Source organism: Lactuca virosa, chromosome 1 (assembly GCF_052849685.1).
Source record: "Lactuca virosa cultivar CGN04683 chromosome 1, Lactuca_virosa_CGN04683_v6, whole genome shotgun sequence".
NCBI lineage: Eukaryota > Viridiplantae > Streptophyta > Magnoliopsida > Asterales > Asteraceae > Lactuca > Lactuca virosa.
In genome coordinates, this window is record NC_136426.1 from 167,185,978 (window position 1) to 167,204,316 (window position 18,339).

An 18,339-nucleotide genomic window follows, 5' to 3' on the forward strand; every position below is an offset into this window, starting at 1 on the left:
AAACTAGATAAGTAACCAAACAGAAATCCAGAATATTAAGGAAAAAATCAAAACAAATCCTAACTGAAAATAAAATTTCATAAAACTTCAAAAGAAAAACTATTCTACTATGCAATTTATCAACACAATCTTTGAGAAACCGTAAACTAAGGATCATCAGTGTTGCCTGAAAAAAAATGACACCGGAAAATATGTGTGTCGCCGGAGTGCTCAACTCTCACTTTATCAGTTCACCGACTGCTATTCTGACCGGTTAACATCCATAGGACGTGTCTTTGACACACCGTTTCCTTTGGCTCCCCTCTCTGACTTGGAGATTTTTACTCGTCTTGCTGGATTTCAAACTTATAACTTGTAAGTCTATTTTTCTCTCGCTAGAATGTGACGAACACATCTATATGAATATATGATGGTGTGAAGTAGGATAGCTTTTAAAAGTTTTACCGCAACAACAAAAAGCTTGCAAAAATAAGAGTATTTTATTATTAAATATTATAATATAGAGTTATAGCTATAAAAATCTAACCCAAATCATATTTAAATAACTTTATTTGCTGTTAAAAATTTAACTCTTTTTTTGTTATATATATATATATATATATATATATATATATATATATATATATATATATATATATATATATATATATTCTAATTTCTTTATGTTAGTTAATTTTCTTATTTGTTAATTATCATTAAAATATAATTTGTTATAACCTTTTTAAAATAATTTTAGGAAAATATAAACAATTAGTTATTTATCAAAATACAATTATAAATTGTTAATTTATTTTTTTTATTCGTTAAATTTAGTTAATTGTGTTAAGTAGTGTATATCAAAATATAATAAATCAAGTAACTTCCAAAGAGAAACCAACGATTGTTTTAGATGCGAATGCCCATACGTTCAATGTTTCTATTACCGAAAACCGATACCAATAACTTCGTAGCATACTGAATTCGTATACTTGGTTTTGTTTTAAATTTCTGGTTACGGCCCCTCCAATTCTAGAGCCCGTGTTCCGCCCCTGCTACTAAGAAAAAAAAAAGCTCAATTTTTTTAAGAGCCATGCAATATCTAGTTTGCAAGTCCTTCAAGTTGGAATATTTATCATGCAAAGTCCATATTGTGAGGACCATTGTCAACTCCTTATCAATAAACCCTAAAACCCAAATTTGCTTCCCATAATCGAAAGGATGGATAAAGAAGAAGATTTGTGTTTTCGTGGGAGAGGGATGGGTTTTGAGAGTTGACGTGAAGGTGATCAAATACGTTAGGCATAATCACTTCCCTCAATTAATTACAGGTCACAAGTAAATGATGTATATGACCTCTTATTATTTTAATCAAATGGAAGTTAACAACCCAAAAGTGATGGAGGAAGCAAAGAGGACTATATGTCAAAAGTTTTGAAGCCACATAGACTTTCTATGGGGTTTTTTTAAGTTAGGGAATATATCCCAGATTTTGAGAAACCACAAAGACCATTTATGAAGTTTTTTTATTAAATAATAATACTAAATAAATATAAATTTATAAAAATTTAAACAAGTTGACGAGTTGTAGACATATTTGGAATTTCAACCTTAACTCAACTCATTTAATGACGGGTTGACCCGTTTAGTTAAAGGTTGAAAATATCAACCCAACCTACTAATTACCGAGTCGAGTTGGGTTTGGGTTGAGATTGTTACCACTAGGTCCTACTAGTGATGTCAATCTATTACATGACACGACAAGAATACATGATAAGAAATCAAAATTCGAATTTGTATTAGTGTCTACGATTAAAAAAACACAATGTTGGGTTGTGTCTTGTTTAAAGTTTGACATGAAATTGACACGACATTACATGTGTCTATCGTGTTTTGTATGGTTAAACATAAACTAAGTAAACTAATGGTAACTTTATGCTATATTTGTTGTGTTTTCCATGTTTTAACTAGATTGTTTTTGTATTAGTAAAAAAACATATCCGGTTATGTTCGTATTATATAAAATATTGTCATGTCATATGATGTCGTAATACAAGTCCACACCGTGTGTACTTTTCCCTCTAAATATGTCCATATAAATAATAGTTAATGAATATTAACGTCATTCTTCCTACATTAAATCAAACCGAAACAATAATAACATAATATCACTCAAACCACACGCGTAATCGAGTCGTGTAAAATGTACTATAAGATCTACACCTTTACAGTTACTACACACCACCTCTTTAAAAGTAATGAGTAATGACAACTATGTATTTCTTATCTTTTCACAACTATTACTCAAAAAAATAAGTCCCAAAGTGTGGCCCAACAAAGTGTGGCCCAACCAACACTGGGCCCATTTGTTATGCATTTGTACTGTGTTTGACAAACAGGATTGCAAAAAGGATTTTTTTTTCTTTCTCTTACTCAACCTCACTCTCGATGTCTCGTGTGTAGAAAAGACATAAATACCCTCATGATCTAGCATAGTGCTAGATGTTGAACATAGTTGTTGCACCAAAAATATCGGCTATTTGTGAAATGGTTCCAATAGATAGAGGCGTTGTAGGCAAGAAAGCATTTGGAAGGGGAGGTGAACATTCCGGAACATATTCTTTTTTACCGGAAATCGGTGCATATAGTGAAAGAATTGCCCGACAAAATATAAACCTGGAAGAATTTTTAAAAATTTATTTCACGTTTAAATTTTGGATCCAAAAAAATTTATATAAAGAAAGAGAAAAACCGAAAGTATTGCATTTAATGATGTAAGCCATTATGCTTTTGTTGACCATTTAAAAAAAAAAAAAAAAAAAAAAAAAAAAAAAAAAACATTTTTCTTTCTTATTATTGTAATTGTTCAATAAAAAATCGATAAAAAAGAATAGGTAAATATTTTATTTTTTCAAAGTAATATTTTATTAAGGGTTATTTTCATAAAAGACCCTATATTTTGATTTTTTTTCTTTTTAGACCTAAAACTTTTTTCTTTTTCGAAAAAGACCTAACTTTTAGCTTTGACTTGTTATTTTAGACCCTAACAAGTAAATTAAGTATTTTTATTTCATAAAAGACCCTATATTTTATACTTTTTTCCAATCTAGACCTAAGATGCTTTTTATTTCAAGACTAATTGTATAAAAACATGATTATATCCTTTTAGTTTAAAAATAAACATCGATTTAAACAATGTAATTATTATGCCTACATTTATTTATGATTGGAAAATTCTTTTTCCACGTATATTTATAAAAAAAAGACCCTATATTTTGTTACTTTTTTCCATTTTAGACCTAAAATGTTTTTTTTTTTCAAAATAAACTCAACTTTAAAATTGGTTATAATCTTCAAGACCAAATATATAAGGTACTTCTTGACTATACTGAAAAAGAAAGTATACATGTATACACAAAAAAATGTTATCTGATCTATTATCTTTTGAGCGAATATAACCTAGAAGAATTACAAAATTTTATTTTTTTCTGAAAGATATAATTAAACTTTATCTTGGATATATATATATATATATATATATATATATATATATATATATATATATATATCATTAAACTTGATATATTGTTTATAAAAAATGTTATTATTACCGCTAATAAAAAGTTCGATGTTAATTTGATGTTTTTTGGTAACATAGACAATACATGGCTAAGATGAATCTTTTAGCATAATAACAACTTTTTTATTTGTAGAAAAAAACAACATACCATGTAATTTAATAAACTGTATACAAAATAAGATTTTGCAATTTTAAACAAAACTTGAATTTGATATATCTAAACAAAACTATTATGAATGTTTAGGATTAATATTTTTATGTATGTATTTGATATAGTTATACCATATTATTCAATAACGGGCTAATGCTACAAAATATTCTATGGCTTTGGTTTAGGAGTATGATAGTTAGTTCGTTTGTTAACTGTTCCAAAAAAATTGATTAAAAAATTCAACCAAAAAAATAATATAGAAAGGTGAGAGAGGGAAATATGTCCAAACTCACGAAATAAGTATAATAGACAAACTAAAAAAATATATTTTGTATACAGTTTTGTTAAATTACCTGGTATGTTTATTTCCTACAAATAAAAAAAAATGTTATTATGCTAAAAGATTCTTCCTAGCCATGTATTATCCATGTTACAAAAAAATATCAAATTAACATCGAACTTTTTATTAGCAGTAATAATAACATTTTTTATAAATAATATATCAAGTTTAATGATATAATATATATCCAAGATATATCTTTTAGACAAAAATAAAATTTTGCAATTCTTCTAGGTTATATTCGTTCAAAAGATAATAGATCAGATAATATTTTTTAGTGTATACATGTGTACTTTCTTTTTCGGCGTAATAAAAAAGTTCCTTATATATTTGGTCTTGAAGATTATAACCAATTTAAAGTTGAGTTTATTTTGAAAAAAAAAACATTTTAGGTCTAAAACGGAAAAAACTACAAAATATAGGGTCTTTTTTTATAAATATACATGAACAAAGAATTTTACAATCATAAATAAATGTAGGCATAATAATTATATTGTTTAAATCGATGTATATTTTTAAACTAAAAGGATATAATCACGTTTTTTATACAACTAGTCTTGAAATAAAAAACATTTTAGGTCTAAACTGGAAAAAAGTACAAAATGTTGGGTCTTTTATGAAATAAAAATACTTAATTTACCTATTAGGGTCTAAAGTAACAAGTAAAAGGTAAAAGTTTGGTCTTTTTCGGAAAAGAAAAAACTTTTAGGTCTAAAAAGAAAAAAAATCAAAATGTAGGGTCTTTTATGGAAATAACCCTTTTATTAACTTGTGACCTACTATAAGAGGTTTCACAGGTTAACCCTAACCCTCTTTAACCAATTTTTTTTTTAATAAATTTGCCCAAAGTTTTTATTTCTGTTACGAACTTTGTCCCAACTTTTTTTTAAAAAAATTCGCCCCAACTTTTTAACAAAATTTGTTTTTTTAATATTTATTTTGGTACAACTTTGTCTTGGCTTTCCGAATAAAATTTTGTTTTTTGCTTTGATTTAATATTTTTACAACTTCATAAAAAAGTAGGGGCAAGTTTGTTTTAAAAATTGTAAGAGGATGCGGCAAAACTTTTAAAACACACAAAAAAAATTTATTCGGAAAATTAAACCAAATTTGTAATAAAAAATAAACATTACAAATTTTACAAAGTTGGGGTAACTTTGTAAAAGAAGATCAAATTCGTAATAAAAAGCTAAAACTTGGGGCAAAGTTGTTAAAATTTTTTTGGCTAAAGATGGGTGTAAATTGTAATGGATAGAAATTTAATAAGTTAAATGAATTTGGATGTCTAAAATTAATTAAAAAAACGTTTAGGGACTAAATAGGTAAATGGTGGATAGTTGAAGTGCAAATTTCAACCTAAACCCCCAAACTATTTCATAATTTATCAATAAAAAAAAATAAAAAAATGATTTTGAATTTTACCTTAAAAGGAGTCTCCTAATGAACGGATCTTCCAAAACTTGAGCCCAAACGGGATGAATTGAGTCTAAAGACGCCAACATTTCTCCCCACTTATCCAAACACGAAGAAAGAATATTCTGTGCCTTGTTAAGATTCTCCTTAAAAAAAATTAAAAATGATTTCGATTTTATTCAACTTACAAGGGCAAAATAGTAATTTGACATAAGTGAAGTACCATTTGGATGTCGGAGCCTGAAATGCCAAGTAGGATGATAAGAGATTGCAAAGGGGATGTGAGAAAACTTGTGAATTGGCTTCCATTGGGTATGCGAGGGTCTATGGTATTATTGTGTGGTGTCGGGTATGAAGAAGTTGGAGATAGGAGAATTGCAATTGGTTCTCCTTTTTCTCCCTTGTTTATTCCCTAAAATAAAAATAATAAATTTGTATTTATTATTTTCCTTTTAAATTATATGTCAAATCTTTTATGTGAAAATATATAAAAACTTGCCTGAAAAGCTTTACTGTTGTCACTATCAATAATAAGGAAAAGTGGTTTTCTTGTAAATGGAAGCAAGTCGCAAGGATAAATCAGATTAAACACTGAAATTAAAAAAATAAAAAAATAAAATTATTAGACATAATCTTTATTGTAGAAAAAAAAATTGTATTATTCTATCAACTAACAATTACTATCAAGTGAAAACCTTACACGTTATACTATTTAACATTAACCAAATGTTTTTTTAATTGTTCATAAGGTCACATACTTGCTACAGTTTTGTTGTTTTAGTGAATTGTACTTTTGGTCCCTGTAGTTTTCAGATATATAAAATTACAGAAGTGATCGCTTTGTGAGAAAAAGTTTACCAAAATGGTCCCTGCGTAATAAAATTACAGAAACAATTCCCCTTTATGAAAAAATTTACAGAAATGGTCTTTGTGTAAAAGAAGGTTACAGAAATGGTCCCTATGTAAGAAAAAATTACAGAAATGGTCCCTCTCACTGCAACATGTGCGCTTAAAACCCTTGTAATTGTATGTTATATAAAACATTAATAATATTTTGTTTAAGAGTTTTTTGAAAGCTTACTTTTATACTATTTACAAAGTTAAATAAAAGGTTACAGAAATGGTCACTGTGTAAAAAGGTTACAGAAATGGTCCCTGTGTAAGAAAAAATTACAGATATGGTCCCTCTAGCCGCAAGATGCGCACTTAAAACCCTTGTAAATGTACGTTATATAAAACATTAAAAATATTTTGTTTAAGAGTTTTTTTAAAGCTTACTTTTATACTATTTACAAAACGATTAAATAAAAGAAGGTTACAGAAATGGTCTTTGTGTAAAAGAAGGTTACATAAATGGTCCCTGTATATGAAAAAATTACAGAAATGGTCCCTCTCACTGCAACATGTGCACTTAAAACCCTTGTAATTGTATGTTATATAAAACATTAATAATATTTTGTTTTAAGAGTTTTTTGAAAGCTTACTTTTATACTATTTACAAAATGATTAAATACAAGAAGGTTACAGAAATGGTCCCTGTGTAAAAAAAATACAGAAATGGTCCCTCTAGCCGCAAGATGTGCGCTTAAAACCCTTGTAAATGTATGTTATATAAAACGTTAATAATATTTTGTTAAGAGTTTTTTAAAAAATTATTTTTATACTATTTACAAAATGATTAAATAAAAGATGTACCTCCATTTCCATGAGAGCCAATATTTAAGCCTCCAAGACTATCATCACACACAGCATCTGATTGAGTCATATTAGTCTGAATGTTATCAGCACCATAATTTGATGCACCTAAAACATGAATAAATGAACAATTTGAAATAATAAAATGAAAATTTTTAAAAAAATGGGAAAAGTTTTTGACTTATTTCACCTGAAGCAGATAAATATATCAACAGAACACCATCAGCAGGGAGCTCCTCACACATAGTAGCAAGAACCTGTCATTTTTTAATGATAATAATATCGTGTTATAAATAATATATGCAAGATATAGCAACATACTTTCATTTATTTATTTTTTATAGTTATAGCATCTTACTTTCATCTCTTTATATAATAAAATTCTACTTTTGACTTTTTTTTTTCTTATTAAGGCTTTGTATTTTGAGAAATCTACCTAATTATAGCATTGTAATTTCAAAAATATATATATAAAATCTTATTTTGAGAAATCTACAAATTTATAGCAGTGAAATCTGTGTTGTATTTGGATTACATAATTAGGGTAGATTTTTAAAGTACAATGTTCTAATGGAAAGAAATGAATGTATGATGCTATAATAGGATGGGTTAATTTCATAAAAGACCTTATATTTTATATTTACATTTTTACTTTTTTCCTGAAAAAACCTTGTATTTTTTCATTCTTTCCAAAAAAACCCTAACCTTTGTCTTTTTTTTCCCAAAAAAAAAAATAAATAAATAAATAAACAAAAAAAAAAAAAAAACTTCTACTATTTTAGAAAAAACCCTCACATTTTACAGTTTTTTTGGGTTAATCTCATAAAAGTCCTTATATTTTGTGTTTTTTTTTTTCAAATTAAACCTCAAATTTATTTTTTACCTGAAAAACACATTGTATTTTTTCATTTTACCCGAGTTGGCCCTTTTAGTCATTTTGTAAAATGTGAGGGTTTTTTTTCGCGAAAAAACTAAAAAAGTTGAGGGTTTATTTGTAAGCATTTGGAAGTTCGAAGGTTTTTTCAGAAAAAAAAAAAAAATACAAAGTTGAGAGCTTTTTCAGAAAAAAAATGAAAAAATACAAGGTCTTTTTCAGACAAAAAATAAACTCGAGGTTTAATCCCGCAAAAACACAAACTATAAGGTCTTTTTAGTAGAGTGCTATTTCTTGTATTTAGCTATTTGTAGATTGGACACTCACAGCTATGAAGTGAGTGGTTGATGGAGAATACAAAACTGCTTTACGTGGATTTGGAGGCAAAGTAGGATCAGAAATCTCTTGAGAATAATAATTCACACGAATGGATCCTTGGTGGGGCCCACTTTGACCAATGTTTGACCAAGGGATTGAGATTCCATTTCCATTTGATTGGTAAAAAGAGCCACTTGGTTCCCACTCCAAACATTGAAGCATTCTGAAATTGTCAATAGTCAGCTCTGAGAACTTAACCTGAATAACAAATGAAAAAAAGAAAACAAGATATATAAATAAGGGTTAATCTAAAAAAAGACCTTGTAGTTTGTGTTTTTTTTTGGATTAAACCTCAAGTTTATTTTTTGCCTGAAAAAGACCTAGTGTTTTTTTTATTTCATTTTTTCCGAAAAAGCCCTCAACTTTGTTTTTTTTTTTCTGAAAAAAACCCTCAACCTTCTAAATGCTTCCAAATAAACCCTCAGCTTTTTTAGTTTTTCTCGAAAAAACCCTCACATTTTACAATTTTTCTCGAGTTAATCTCATAAAAGACCTTATATTTTGTGTTTTTTTCCGGATTAAACCTCAAAAACTAATTTTGCCTGAAAAAGAACTTGTATTTTTTCATTTTTTTCCAAAAAAACCGTCAACTTTTTTAGTTTTTCTCAAAAAAACCCTTACATTTTACAATTTTTTTGGGTTAATCTCATAAAAGACCTTATATTTTGTGTTTTTTTTGGATTAAGCCTCAAATTTGTTTTTTCCTGAAAAAGACCTTGTATTTTTCTCCATTTTTCCGATCTGGCCCTTTTAGTCATTTTTTTCCAAAAAAAATGTAAAATGTGAGGGTTTCTTCGAGAAAAACTTAAAAACTTGAGGGTTTAGTTGGAAGTAGTTAGAAGGTTGAAGGTTTTTTTCGGAAAAAAAATAAATACAAAGTTGAGGGCTTTTTCGGAAAAAATGAAAATACAAGGTTTTTTTCAGGCAAAAAGTAAACATGAGGTTAAAATGTGGAAATTTCACCTAATTATAGCAATGTCATCCAAATACAAAGCAATTTTATTTTCACTGCTATGATTGGGGAATTTTTCAAAGTACAATGTCCAAATAAGAAAAAAACCTAAAATGACAATGCTACCCCTATGTAGATTTTTCAAGGAACGATACCATTATTAGAAAATTGTGAAAGTATTACGTTTTAATAGAAACGAGAAAGAAAATGGTTACAGGATTCCATAATAAACAAATGAGTAAATTACAGTTTTGGTCCCTATGGTTTGGTCAGATTTGCACTTTTAGTCCAATTCTTGAAAAATGGGTATGGTTTTATAGTTATTTAAGTATGAAAAAAAAGAGTAAAAGGAAGAAAAAAGAAAATAGAAAGGGTAAAGTAGTCTTTTAATATCACGGATGGACCAATGGTCTAATTTCTCCAAACCACAGGGATATAACCTATCAATTTTTTAACTTAGGGACCAAACCTGCGAATTTGATCAAACCACAAGGACCAAAACTTTAATTTATTCTAAACAAATATATGAAAGTACATTGTTATTTCTTGCATTTAGCCATAACTGCTAGGGTTAACTGCAAAAATAGCAATGTACTAGTCTTTCTTAAATTATTAGTTTATTATAGCATCCTACTTTCATTTATTCTAATTATAGCATAAAATTTTGGGAAATATCAACTATAATAAATCAAGATCAATTTTGCCACATGTCAATCTTTCATGAGTTTTGACACTTGTCATTTTAAGGTATCTTTGAAATAAATAATATCCACATGTAAATTTCTGGGTTTCTTTTTTCAATTTTTAAAATTCTTAAGCCATATAATAGTTATACTTATATATGTAAACTATTAAATGTAATGAATGTGATACCATAAAATGACAAGTATCAAAACTCATGAAAGATTGACATGTGGCAAAATTGATCTTGATTTATTATAGTAGATTTTACTTTAAAAAAATATTTATTATTTACAATTTAACATTTCTTCTAAATCAACCTGTGCAGTACACAGGTCTCACACCTAGTACCCAAATATAGCAATGAAATCCAAATAAAAAGCAATTTTAACTGCTATATATGGTAGAGGAATTTCCAAATTATAATATCCTAATAAAAAAAACTAAAAGTACAATGCTATGATATAACTATATAGATTTTTCAAAGTACAATGTCTTAATAAAAAAAATATTGAAAGTAGATTGTTGTAAATTGTAAAAAACAAATAAATGAAAGTAGGTTGCTATTTCTTGAATTTAGGGGTAACCTCATTTGGATGATAGCTGCAAAGTAAGGCATCTCTCAATTTTAGCTTTCTTTTGATAAAGGAAACACGTGGCAAACTATCTGGATCATGATCCAACACAATACTGTATCTTAAAGGCCTCATGCTCATGAAAGCAGTGTCAACTTTAAGAAATTTGGTTATGTCCCGAATTACCCTTTTCCATTCCTTGAAGTCAGTGTCCTGAAATTGAACTTTGATATATTATTGAGAAATTGGTGCTTTGGTTGGATGGAATGGAATGAGAAATGGAATGGAATGAGTTATTACATTCCAAGATCATATTTGGTTAGATTGTAGGAATGGAATAAGTTTTGTGTTTTGTATGATTTTAATTTTTTTTGTATTATATATAAATACAATGAGCATTTACCAGGGTAGTGTCTACTTTATCCCAAAAAAGTGTATAGTTTCAACATTGTTATATATATATATATATATATATATATATATATATATATATATATATATATATATATATATATATATATATAGAACTAATTATTTATAAAAATAAAAAATTAAACATAATAAAAAAAGTTTCATTCAATTTCAAGTAGCATTATAAGGGTTTGATGCGGAAAAGTCTCATTATTTTGGGAAAATCACATAATCTGGCATTTCCTGTTAAAATAAAAATAAATAAATAAATAAGGAAATTGTTAGAAAAGTCCCAATATTTGGACTTTTCTGACAATTTCCCCCCAAAAAAAAAAAGTTTTTCCTTAATTTGGACGAAATGTTAAATAATTGGGACTTTTCTGTTAAAAAAAAAAGATTTAGGACTTTATCAAAAAATTTCCCAAAATAATGGGACTTTTCTGCATAAAAACCTTATAATAAAAATATAAATTTTCTAGTTACTTTTAGAACATAAAATTATAACTTAATTAAAATAATGACTTTTTCTTAAAATGTGTCATTAAAAATTGTATATAGTGTTTAGGAATGAACTTTCATATGATTTTTTACATTACATTAAAATACATGATATAGTTTTTAACTTTTAACCTTTAACACTATTCTAAATATTATTTAGTTATGATTATAAAAATTATTATCTAAAAGACTCAAAAATTAAACAAAATCAAAGGTCATTAAAACAGAAATAATATTATAGCATAAAAATACCTTTCTAGTTACTTTTACAAAATAATTTTACAACTTGACTTTAAAAAACGTTTGTCTTTAAGAATTTACAAATAAACTACATGTTATAATAAAAGTTTAAAACTTTTATACCCCTTGTAACAAATAACAAAAAGATTAAATACCTGAAACGCCCTTTTGATCTCAGAAACCAACATTTTGAGCTGATTTACCAACTGATACACCATTTCTCTTCGATTCAACACAAGACAAACTGTCAAAAATCTAGCAAGAAATCTCAGTTGTTTATTTGCAAGATTAAGATCTTGGAATAATCCATCTTTAAAATACTCCCTTGTTAAAACTGCTTCATAAAAAATATAAGCCTCTGATAAATAACTGGCTTGACTTGTTCTCATATATTGCCCAAAATAAAGTTGACCAATTCTTGATGCAATATCACCAATTTCCCATCTTTTAAGACCAGATTCCACCAGCTTTTGTCGATTTTCTTGTTGGAATTTCCATAATTTTGTATAAACTTTGAATACTTTGTGGAAGTGTGTATCATACCTGATGCAACAACACTTTGTTCATGGATTTCAGACTCTAATTTTTTGTTTATTGTAGCATCTTACTTTCATTTCTTTATATTACAACATTGTAGTTTTGAGAAATCTACCTAATATAGAAATTTTATCCAAATAGAAAGCTATAATGAGTAGATTTTTCAAAGTACAATGTCTTCATAATAGAAACAGAAGTAGAATGTTGTAATGTAAGAGAAATAAATGAAAGTAGAATGCTAAAATACACATAAATGAAGGTATGTTAGCACTTGACAGCATCATAAAGCTTTAATCACTTATGTAATCATGTTTAGTTTGATATATTTCCTGTTATTATTTTACTGAAGCCAAGCATAGATAATGATTTCACTTTCCAGTTTCCATTATTCTGAAATTAGAGTCCAACCTAAAAGTCAATTCAGTTTCTTTCAGGTGTTATAGTGTTGAATGATTTTGATTTTGGTTAGTTTATCAATGCATACAATGATTATATTAAATTTGTGTGATACTAAAAGTGGAATACATTCATATTTGATCTTTCAAATTTATAGCAACAGTGTAAAACACTAGCTCTTTTCTTCTAATTAGCTAAAAACTCAGACTTCACAGTGTCCATATTTTGAAACCCTAAAACTTAAAAACGATGGATCTCAAATAAAGAACATCGCAATTCAGGAAGCTATCATGGCCGATTTCTACTATTTTAAAGCATGGGTGATCGAATAACGCCAATTTCTACAGAAGCATATAAACATTCAACAGAAGCTCAAATGAAATTGTATCAGAAATACTGAAAATTAGGATTCTAGAAAATAATAACTCAAAAAAGTCAGGCTCTTGATCCTTTGCTAGCTCAAACACAAACTCAAGTACAGTAAACAGAAAAAGAGCCGACCTGTGATGCTCGTAATAGGGCAAGTCTCTAATTTTGGAGAACTTCTTGTCGGCTTTAGCTACGAGAGACCAATACACTTCACTCAGTTGAAGATTCGCAGTAGCAGCAGCATCCTGTGACATTTCTTTCTTCAAATTACTCCTACTCACCCCCGACAACTTTGCATCACATGTATATTGATCCTGTATTCCTGTTTTACATAAATAGGACGCCGATTCTTTTATGAGAAGTGGATTTGTTTTGATGATCGCATCAGTTTATACATTCGGACAACGGAACAAGCGCAACTTGATGATGCTTTGTCCTAAGATATCTAAATCGAGATTTGGTAATTGGGGGTTTTAGGGGTGTTCGGCCGTTCGGGATTGCTATTTTAACTAATAAACATTTAATAAAAATCTTCATTAGGTTGTAAAGCCTGGGGAAAATGACTCTCGATGGAATTAACTTTTGCGTTTGTATTCATTTGGTCCCTTTCCTTTTTTTTGTATTCAATATACCATCGAACTTGTTGTTTGTGTTCATCATAACCCTTTTGACCGGCTTTTGACATGTGATAGCCGGTCAAAGGGTTATAGTGAACACAAACAACAAGTTCGATGGTATATTGAGTACAAAAAAAAAGGACCAAATGAGAACAAATGCAACAGTGGTTACCCTCCTGATTCATTTTGCCTTTACTCATTTACAGCAAATCTCACATCATCTCCTACTGATATTAATGACTTTATGAGATTCATTCTTGCTTCTCTTCAAAACATAACCCATGAAAGAACATTATACATACATGTACAACTTTGTAATGCACTTGAATATTTATTAGGGGAATCTTGACTAAGCAGGCGCCTTTCATGACTACATTTACATTTCCAATCAAATGATTTATCGTATCATGGATTCCAGACAAGTCTACAAACAAGTGGAATCACAAATGTTGTGATTTTTGAGTTTACTTAGCTTTAAGATCGAATTCATTGGATAAGATACAACATCAATATGTACAATATCATGTTGCTTTTGTAGACACATCACCATAATATACCTTGAGGTAAACGTTTATGCTGATAAATATACCTCTCATACACAGTCATATCCTTTTGCAGAGAGGTGTTGACAGCTAACCACAGTAAGCATAGCATAGACCATGTTTTAACGAGGTTACCCCTTTGAAACGCTCTTCATATACGTTATAGTCAAAGAAGGTTGCAGTCTTTGATAATTTTGCAACTTTAATTTCATTTAACTTTTCGGGGAAAATGATTCAGGAGGGTAACCAACTGTTGAGTTCGTTCTCATTTGGTCCCTTTCCTTTTTTTGTACTCAATATACCATCGAACTTGTTGTTTGTGTTCACCATAACCCTTTGACCGGCTATCACAGGTCAAAAGTCGGTCAAAAGGGTTATGGTGAACGCAAACAACAAGTTCGATGGTATATTGAATACAAAAAAAAGGAAAGGGACCAAATGAGTACAAACGCAAAAGTTAATTACCCTCAAGAGTCATTTTCCCTAAAGCTTGTGTCTTCTATAAAACTCTTTCCAATCCAAAAAAATCTTTCCGGCTAAATGGGCAGAAAAGACGTTTGATTTGCACAAAAAAAAACTCATCTTTTCGGGTAAGATTGGTCTCTCCCACAAAGCCACAAAACAAGTCTGGATGGAAAAAAAAAAAGAAAAAAGAAGTGTTGGACATTTGTGCCCTAACCAAAAAAAAAAAACGTACGCTGAAAAAAAACGCTTCCATCTTCGATCAACCATTATCGGCCCTCTCCATCTTCGATCTTCTTGTCGTCGCCGGCCAGCCTCCTCCCGTCGAGCAGCCCAACGCGCCCCACAACTCCGCCCCACAGGTTTCATCTTCTTCTTTTTTTTCGATCCATCAGCAACCTTTTCATCTTCTCTTTTTTTTTATCCAGCAGCATGCTTTTTTCGATCCATCATCAGCTATGTGTTTCATCTTTCCTTTTTCCTGGTTTTCGAAATTATGAGAGAAATCAAAATCAGAACTTGTTTTTGTGAACAAGTTCTTTTTTCCTGATTTCTTAATTCATCCATCATCTTTTTTTTTCAAAATTTGTGAACTTGTTTTTGTGGTTAAAATCAATATCATAACTTGTTTTGTGGTTATTGAAGCATACATACATGTTTTAGGTTGTTCAAAGATGTTGATTTTTGTTCAAATATGCTGATTTTTCGACATACATGCTGAAATTATGAACATATATGTTGTTTTTTGAACACACATGTTGAATTTATGAACATATATGTTGTTTTTTCTGTATATACATGCAAAATTTTGGTTATATATGTTGTTTTTTTGTATATAAATGCAGAATTTTTGTTATATATATGTTGTTTATTATACACATATGTTGAATTTTGGTTATATATGTTTTTTTTTAATATACATGCTGAATTTTGGTTATATATGTTGTTTTTTTGTATATACATGCTGTTTTTTTGGTTATATATGTTGTTTTTTATACATACATGCAGAATTATATATATATATATATATATATATATATATATATATATATATATATATATAGAGAGAGAGAGAGAGAGAGAGAGAGAGATGTAGGTTCAAGTATTCTAACTAAGTATTGTATGGATGTAGGAATGATTGTGAGCCAATCATTCCAAAAGGGTAATTTGGTAATGTTAGCTATACTTATTTATGGTAATTGTAAAATAAATTAATAACCCCTTTAAATGGAAAATTAATTTTAATTCACACATCATTCTTATTTATTAACCCTAGCTGCCGAGGATTGAAGAAGACAACAGGGCTGAAGCTTGCCCCTTCGCCGACCAACATCATCAGCCACCACCGAGCCACCATCGCCACCGAACACCATCAACCACCACCGTTCATCTTCAACCGGTAAAAGACAATGTTCAGAAAGAACATACTGGAGGGTCCAACCCGAGCTGTGAGACCGGAGGGACCTCACTGAGACACATGACCGGAGGGTCCTTATTGAGATATAGCCATGAGAGGCTAATTATTTGTGTGTTGTATTTTGGGGAACTCACTAAGCTTTGTGCTTACAGTGTTGTGTGAAATGTGTTTCAGGTACATCTCAAGATCGTGGGAAGGCGCCGGCATGATTGTACACACCAGCTAGTTGATTTGTGTTTTGAGGATTCTGGGATAATGTTAAACAAATTTTGTTTTGTGTTTGGAACAATTTACAAAGTTGGGTATTGAGAAGTGTTAACTGTGTTTTGTGTGAATTTAAAAATAAAAATTTATTTGAAAATTTAGAGTGTTACAAGTTGGTATCAGAGCCTTGGTTTGAGGGATTCGGATATACCCTCGGGTATGTCTGGACTCAAACTGAGGAATTGAGAAATTTTTCTAAAAAGAAATGACTTTCTAAACGAGCAAAAGATTTTAAGAGGAAACGAGATGAAGAGTGTGTACAATCAGCCAGAGCCCAAACGGTGATTTCCCAAAATACACTTACTTGTTTATATTATAAGATGAGATACTTATGAGATATTAGAGCTGCATGCTAGATGATAGGCTAGGTATTTCAGGAATTTAGAGCTAGAGTTACCTGATTAATGATGCATTAGCCTTGGGGGATGCTATTGGTTGACATTATCTGTTATTTGCTCTGTGTGTGTGCTGAGTAGGGGTCCATGGCAGGAATCTGTTAGAGAGAGTTTTGAGTCAATGAGTAATCTAGGAGAGATACCTAGATGTGCATTTGAGGAATCTACCGAGAGAGTAGTGTGATATCTGTGAGGGATAGAGTACTTGTGAATTAGGATCCTAGGAGGAGGACTTGAGGCGACTATGGGTTGGTGTGGAAGGTAGTATTAGGCTCGTACTACTGAAAGCATCGGATCTGTATGCGACCCAAGTAAGAACCTTAGGATGCTAATGAGCATGTAGGGGTGGGTAATTGAGTGTGCGCTTTAGCCAGTCCTTGATGATTTTTGTGTTTGTGTTTCAGAGAGACTATGGTGATTACCCGCAACAACCCCGAGGGTGGTGGTACTAGTGATGAGGAGATCCGCAGGATCATTGCCGAGGAGGTGGCCGCAGCTATCAGGGAGGTCATTACAGAGATGTTCGGGTCTATTAAGACCATGATGATTGAGACTTTTGATGAGCGATATGCTGCTATCACAGAGGTTGTTGTTGCCGCAGCCACCGCAGCCCTAGCAGTTGCAAGGCCACAAGGGGGTGACTCGTTGTTGTTTCGAGAGTTCAGTAACACGAAGCCACCAGAGTTTGACGGGACCCGGGACCCGATTTCTGCTATGAGATGGATCTCAGACATCGAGGGATGTTTCTATACATGTTCATGCCCGAAGCACTTGAGAGTTCAGTTTGCACTAAACCAGCTTCGCTTGGGAGCGAAGGACTGGTGGAAGTTCGTGACGACTGATTTTACTCCTGCAGATCATGCTGCAGTGACTTGGGAGAGGTTTACCCAGTTATTCAGAGACAAGTATGTTCCCCAGGTGGAGAGGGAACAATTGGCCCAGGTGTTTCTGCTTCTCAAGCAGAAGACAGAAACAGTGACAGAGATTACGAGGATGTTTCATGAGAGGGCATTGTTCTGCCCTGAGCACATGTATACGAAGCAGGCACATGTGAGCCGGTATTTGAGCATTTTGAGGAGAGATATTCGGGATTTTGTGGCGAACTCATCATATCGGACATTGGCTGAGTTACAGACCAATGCCAGGAGGAGAGAGATTGAGCTGGAGATTCAGACCAGAGAGGAGGCAGAGTCTCAGGGGAGAGATAGAAGACCAGTGTAGTCGCAGCCGACGATAAAGCGGGCTAAGCCCGCTGATACGAGAGCAAGAGACCAGAAGGGCCGCATTTGTGGCAAGTGCGGCAAGAGTCATGAGGGATCTTGTCGAGCAGGGATTTGCTACAAATATGGCAAGGAGGGGCATATAGCGAAGGATTGCCCCAAGGGATTTTCGGTCTGCTTTCATTGCAACCCGACTGGCCACCGGAAGGCCGAGTGTCCTTAGCTCACTCAGGAATCAGCCCAAGCTTATGCTCCTGCTGCTTTGCGCATTACTGATGGCCGGCCGGGGAAGGCCGAGGCTCCGAGAGCTCATGAGAGAGCTTTCCAGCTGACTGCGGAGGAGGTCCGCGCAGCAC

At 30.9% G+C, this 18,339-nt stretch overlaps 1 protein-coding gene across 2 annotated transcripts; it reads right to left on the reverse strand.

Annotated features, from left to right (window-relative positions):
- Positions 1–2,086: 2,086 nt before the first annotated feature.
- Positions 2,087–13,565, reverse strand: LOC145160958 (uncharacterized). Of its 2 annotated transcripts, none has more exons than XM_079080350.1 (10): positions 13,199–13,565; positions 11,920–12,307; positions 10,628–10,828; positions 8,357–8,605; positions 7,346–7,412; positions 7,156–7,263; positions 5,960–6,051; positions 5,684–5,872; positions 5,470–5,606; positions 2,087–2,652 (listed from the first exon to the last, which is right to left on the reverse strand). In XM_079080350.1, the coding sequence occupies exons 1-10, from the start codon at positions 13,318–13,320 to the stop codon at positions 2,475–2,477; spliced, it is 1,731 nt and encodes a 576-aa protein (XP_078936476.1). In that variant the 5' UTR covers positions 13,321–13,565; the 3' UTR covers positions 2,087–2,474. The 2 variants fall into 2 exon arrangements, with proteins under 2 accessions (XP_078936476.1, XP_078936483.1); XM_079080357.1 differs by having other exon boundaries at positions 11,920–12,321; positions 13,199–13,315.
- Between the last annotated feature and the right edge of the window lie 4,774 nt (positions 13,566–18,339).